A 6512-nucleotide genomic window follows, 5' to 3' on the forward strand; every position below is an offset into this window, starting at 1 on the left:
AGATAGTGGGCCTGTTGTCTTCCTTTTAAATATATCCCATCTCCAAATACTTGAATTATGTTCCTGTATTTGTAAAGGTCAAAGCTGTTTTTGTTTATTTCTTTCTTTCTTTTAGGGTATCAAACACCCTCACATAAGTTCTCTGGAGTGTTCTGTCTGGGTCTTATCCTTCCCTTTTACCCACTACACTGTAACTAACCAAGGGAGGTGGCTGTTTAATGAAGAGGATAGGTAAAACATTAAGGTGAAGTGCTTATCACTAAGGGTTGCTGGATAAAGGGTGCACAGTTAAATTAGAATTTCAGAATAAAAACACATACATTTTTCAGAATAAGTGTGTCTTAAATATTGCAGAGGTCATGTTGTTATTAGTTGCCATCAGATTTTCTCTAACTCCAGGGATCATACTTATTAATATTACCAAAAAAAAAAAAAAAAAATTCTTTATCCAAAATTGAAATGTAGCTAGCTAGCCATTTGGTATTTTTATTTGCTAAATATTGCAACCTTGTCCTTCACTCATGTTTTTTCTCTTTTCCCCAGGATATGATGGACTTTATGAGAAGGTATGTGTGGGAAAGCAGAACGATCCTTTTCAGTGTAAAGAGAGAATTATAGTTTTGAGAGTTACCTTGTGATCAATCAGAATTTAAAAAAAAAAAAATCACAAGGCTGAAAAATTTGGATAGTGCATTATCTCAAATTGCTGATCACAGATAAGGGTTTCCAGTGGTAGGAAATTTGGGTGGTGGAGGTCACAGTTAGGGCCAAGAAGGACATTAGGGATAAAAGTTTGCACTATCAAAGCACCATGATGGCATTGACTTCATTTACATCTCTGTCTCTGCCTTAGCGCTGGTTTCTACATTTTCTAGGTGGTTGTCTTATCACAAAGGAGCTCTGGTTGTGTGGTGGGTAAGGAATTTGGCTGCTAACCAAAAGGTCAGTAGTTCAAACCCAAAAGCTGCTCCACAGGAGCAATATGAGGCAATCTACTTCCATAAAGATTTACAAATTCAGAAACCCAATGGGGGTCACTATGAGCAGGAATCAATTCTATTGCAGTGGGTTTGTCTTATCACAAGAAACATCTTTATATGCCAGGGCTCAAAATTGTCCAAAGAGACTATTCCCTGGGAATAGAAGAAATAAGATCTTTCTAGGTGTTTTCTTTAGATTTCAAAATATAAAGTGTTGGGGAATAAGTGGCTTTGGCACTGATGCCAGTAATTAATCTCTTCTTATTCACATACTTTAGCATCCTATAAGATAAATGGTATCCTGTGTCTACAGTTGACCATGTACGTAGTATTACCAAGGTCTTCCCCACATCATGACATTCAGAGATGAGGCATTGGTGGGTCAATGGTAGAATTCTCACCTCCCACGTGGGTGCCCCAGGTTTAATTCCTGGCCAGTGAACTTCGTGTGCAGCCAACCACCTGTCTATTGGTGGAAGCTTGTGTGTTACTATAATGCTGGACAGGTTTCAGAGGAGCTTTCAGACTAAGACAGACTGGAAAGAAAGGCCTGGTGACCTACTTCCAAAACTCTGCTAATGAATGGCCCATGAATGACAATAGTCTGACCTGCAACCAATCATGGGGATGCACGGGACCAGGCAGAGTTTTACTTCATTGTGCATGGGGTCATTACGAATTGGAGCTGACTCAATGGGAACTAACATCAATTAACTTAGAGGTCATAATTTCTCCTTTTCTAAATATTTGTAATGGCTCCTCAGAGACTTTGAAGCATCAGGTGTTGTACTCTGGGCCCTCATACTGGAGTAACAGGCTTTGGAGATCCTTGGGCCTGTCATTACAGGAACCTCAAACTTGATATTTCTCAGCCTCTCAGTAGCCAGATACTTCAACCTCCCTACTGACCATCTCCCTGGGAACTCACACCTCTGGACTCTCACTGGTGGGCTCACTGAAATGGCAATATCTTTTGCACATATCACATTGCTTCTTTAGAGACATCAAATACCTTTTACAAGCACTATTATTTTGCCTGGAGCTCTGGTAGCGTAGTGCCTAAGGCACTTGACTGCTAACCAGAAGGCTTCAAACCCACCAGCCACTCCTTGGAAGGAAAGTTGGGCAATCTACTTCCGTAGTGATACTGCCTTGGAAACCCAAGGAGGGGTCACTATGAGTCAGGTCTGACTCGATGGCACATAACAACAACAACAACATTATTTCACCTAATTTTATAATATTTTTAAAAGGTAGAGAGTGAAAGGTCAGTTGTTACATTTTAGAAGAAGGAGATTTGAAAGAAAGACCTACCAAGAGTCACAAAGAGGGTAAGTGGGAAGGTAGGCATAAGCACAAGTGTTCTGGCTCTAGTGTCAGCAGTCTCCCCTCTCTTTTTCTCTGGCTCCCCAGGGAAGAGGCTTAAAGTGCATAAGGTCGATAATAGGTGAGGGAGCCAGTGGTGCTGGAGAGACATAGGTCAGAGAGCTTGGGTGTCAATTTTTGTTATGCTTAGGAGTGAGAAATGGACCCTGAAGAAGCCAAAAATCATTTCCAAGAAACTGAAGAGTGATTTCCGAGCTCCAGATTTGAAGGAGATTCTGCGAGTGTTTAGAGGTGAGAACTGGGATAGAGGTGTAGTGTGGGATTTTTTTGATGTCAGGGATTAAATGGTGGACAAGGTATAGATTCTAGGTGAAGACAGAGGAGGGGAAGAAGACTAGAGAAGGAGCAGTATCCTATGCTAAAGAGATCTCATATCTAAGGGGGAATGGTCAGGAGTCTGGTTCATCCTCTCACGCACTAGTTCACAGTCTCACATTATTCCCCTCCTCTGCCCCTGTTTTAGAGAGGCGATAAGAATCGGTTCTAACTCCTGTACTTCTAATCAATATCACTGAAACTTTTGTCATTTCAGAGCTGACAGATGTCCAATGCTACTGGGGTAAGAAGAACTTAAAAGGGTTGTCATATCACCATGTTCTTATCCCCTTTAAGAAGTTGTGTTCAATTAGGTCCCATGATTTGAGCCCTTTATATTCTCCAAATACACACATCCTCAAACATCCATTTTTAAGTGTTCTATTCATCCCTGAGAGCTCTGGTGGCGTAGTGCCTAAGGTATTTGACTGCTAACCGGAAGACTGGCAGTTCAAATCCATCAACCACTCCTCAGAAGGAAGGTTGGGCGATCTACTTCTGTAGTGATACCGACTCGGAAAACCAAAGTGGGGTTGCTATGAGTCGGACCCGACTCGACAGCAGTGCGTTGCATTGTTTTTGTGGTACCCATCTCTGAGCCATCAATACAAGTTCCTTCCAGTGAATTCCCAATATTCCTCCTCACAATGTTATAAAGCTCACCTATACCATGTCCTTCACCTTACTCTGTAATTCTTCCTACAGTGAATGTGACACTGAATCCAGTCAATGCTCCTTCGAATGTTGTTGTGTCTGCAGATAAGAGAGAAGTGGCAGTTGAGCACATTTGCAGCTTTAGAAATTCAAATCAACCTGATTTTTCTGCTTTTGATGTTTTGGGCTGCCAATATTTCTCCTCAGGAAAACATTACTGGGAGGTAGATGTGTCCAAGAAGATAGCCTGGATCTTAGGGGTATACTGTAGAATGAATAACTCCAGTAAAAGAAGGCCCTTTTTGTTTGCTTTTGGCCCAAATGTAAATCGTCAAAACATTTATGCCAGATACAGACCACGATGTGGCTACTGGGTTATAGGATTAAGGGATCAATTTGAATATAATGCTTTTGAGGACTCTTCTTCCTCAGATGTCCGGATTTTGACTCTCTCCCCGGCTGTACCTCCTCATCGGGTTGGGGTTTTCTTAGACTATGAGGCAGGCACTGTGTCATTTTTCAATGTCACAAATCATGGGTCACTCATTTACAAGTACTCTCAGTGTTGTTTTTGTCAGAGTGTGTATCCATATTTCAATCCTTGCAACTGCCCAGCCCCCATGACCTTGTGTCCACCAAACTCCTGAACCTTCTTATTCCCTGACCGTCTTCTGTATAGTGCCTTATTCTGGGGCTCAGTTCCTGCATTGAGCTCATCTCCAGCATTGTCTCCTTCTTTCTACTTCTTTTCTTTAGAATGTCTTTGATTCTTCCAAAACATGTAATGGTGCTTTGTATCTTATTCTTCCTAATATCTTGTTCTCAATATCATTAGGAGAAAATGCTTATATTTGTTATCTGTATAAGAGAAAGATATCTAATCCTTCCTATGGAAAGGGAAGTACTTCTATAATTTCTCTGCTATCTTTTTTCTGCCTTATTACCTAATGCCACTTAACAGAATTCACAAAGCAAAGCCTTCCAATCCTTGTTCATGTTACCTAGGACAGTTCACAGGAATCTGTCACTAAACAACAAACACTCCAGAGTGTGTAGATTTAACAATGACATACCATCAGGGAGTTAAAGAAGGAAGTGCACAAACAATGCATTTTTCAAGAGTGGATTTTTGGTTCACAGAAATTTATGGCTCCAAATCTTATTTTGTCATTTCTTAATCTTGTCTTCCTAAAATAAAGTTTGGTATTAAAAATTGTACCTAATTCTTTAAAGAAACTAAATTTTACTAAATGTAAATCACACTTGTGAAAGAATCTTGTTTATAAGAATAAATATTTGCTTTCATTATTCCTGAAAACAATAAGCTGTGCCAATGTCCTGGGGGAAAAAAATGTTGTCACTTCAAGAGAGCAAGTAGACTATGAAGTCTAATTTTCCAGGTCCAAATACTTGTCTGCAGATAATATGAGTTTCCATGATCTGTCCGTTAGAGAAGGTATTGATTATCCTTTATGAGGGATAGTCTTTTGCTGTTTAGGAGTTTTCCTTGAGGTGAAACATTTGCGCATACCATTCCATTTACCACCCCATGCACATTTTTTTTCCTTTTGTATCACTTTCAAACTCAGGAAGAGAAATATACATAATCAGGATAGCAAAGACAAACCATTCTCAGGGAAGGATGCATTATAAAGTAGGTGAGCCTCTACTACTGAACAGAGCCCACATCAAGATTTGTAGAATTGCAGAGAAGGAAGAGTAGTATCTTGGCCATCCTGGATGAAAATTAAAGTCTCTAGCTTGGGACTAACATACAGTAAAACCTGTAAAAGCTGAAAAGCAGAAACCTGCCAGAAAAGGAAAAATGTTTTCCAATAAAAAGAGTGATAAAACTACACTCTGTCACGGTGGAAAACTTGCAAGACACAGAAAAAATGAGGCAGTCTGATCCAGTTCCAGCTCTCACAGATTTCACTGTATACATATACACATACATTCACATATACCTATGGATGTACACACAGTATAAATGTAGTACATATGTAAACACTATTTCAGATAAACTTTAAAAGTATCATAAGAGAAATTTGTATCAGGAGGCTGAAGGAGTTTATAAACTGAGTTTTTCCCTTACAGGGTCAAAGCTAATGAGTGGCAGAAGCAGGATTAATATAATTCTGTGTTTTTGCAGCATCTGTCTTCTCTCTTCTGCACAACACCTCCAGGGAGAAGGCAATATCCTAATTCCCAAGTATGTGGGGAAGAAGGAGATGCTGATCTGTAGGACAAGCCAGAACATATTAGGGAAAATCTTAGATGCCATAAAACATAGACTAATATGCTGAATTCATGAAGACATAAAGGAGGCAGGAATAGATAATGAAAAAAGATAATGATTTGTTAAGCCATTTTATTAAAAAAATTGGAAAAAAAAAAAAAAAAAAACCCTGATGCAATGTGTAAATTGTGATTCATGGCAACCCCATATGATACAGAATAAAACTATTCCCTAAGGTATTCTTGGCTATAATCTTTACAGAAGCAAATCCTCAGGATTTTTTTTTTTTTTTTTTTAAACAGTTGAATGAAAACTGCTTGGGCCTTCCAGGGACCAACCCACTTAATTATGAGGATGCTGTTGCAGTTGCCATGAACAAAATATCCCCTCACATTAGTGTAGAGAGTGAACATTGTAATTGGATGGTTAAAATCCTATACTCTGAAGCCAGATAAAAAATTTGTGAAGTTATGATATAACCACTGAGTGGCCCTTATCAAATTAATTACTTTCTTTGGGATTCAGTTTCTCATTTGTAAAATAAATTAAAATTAAAAATGTACTTGATGGAATATTATAGAAATTAAATTATAGAACGTTTGTAATAACTTCCATGATTTCCTAATACATAGCCACTAATCCAGAGTGATTTCAATTAATTTTTTTCTTGCTTATTTACTCTATTTGAAATAAATGGTTTTAAGAATACATATAAATTTAATTTCCAGTAAGATGGCAGAATAGGTAGAAAGACTGCACAGACCCTCTTCAACAGAGAAAAGGGGAACCAATTAACACAGATACAGAAGATAATCCTGGAGGCCTGAGCTTTGAATGGAAGAATACAGAAGTGGACTAAACTCCAACTAGTAGAAGAACTTGCATAAAATCACGAAAACAAAGAGACTTATGGAGCTGTGGTCTATCAACAATCCTGA

At 38.8% G+C, this 6512-nt stretch overlaps 1 protein-coding gene across 1 annotated transcript in view; it reads left to right on the forward strand.

Annotated features, from left to right (window-relative positions):
• The window catches only part of LOC103208437 (E3 ubiquitin-protein ligase TRIM22-like), a 79948-nt gene extending 75966 nt beyond the window's left edge, over nucleotides 1-3982 (forward strand). Inside the window, 3 exon segments of the mRNA XM_007954148.2 lie at nucleotides 2497-2597; nucleotides 2899-2925; nucleotides 3387-3982. Of these exon segments, the coding sequence (XP_007952339.2) occupies nucleotides 2497-2597; nucleotides 2899-2925; nucleotides 3387-3982 (724 nt within the window).
• The last annotated feature ends 2530 nt before the right edge of the window (nucleotides 3983-6512 follow it).

Source organism: Orycteropus afer, unplaced genomic scaffold, assembly GCF_000298275.1.
Source record: "Orycteropus afer afer isolate SDZICR_OR568_19922 unplaced genomic scaffold, OryAfe1.0 scaffold00014, whole genome shotgun sequence".
NCBI classification, from domain to species: domain Eukaryota; kingdom Metazoa; phylum Chordata; class Mammalia; order Tubulidentata; family Orycteropodidae; genus Orycteropus; species Orycteropus afer.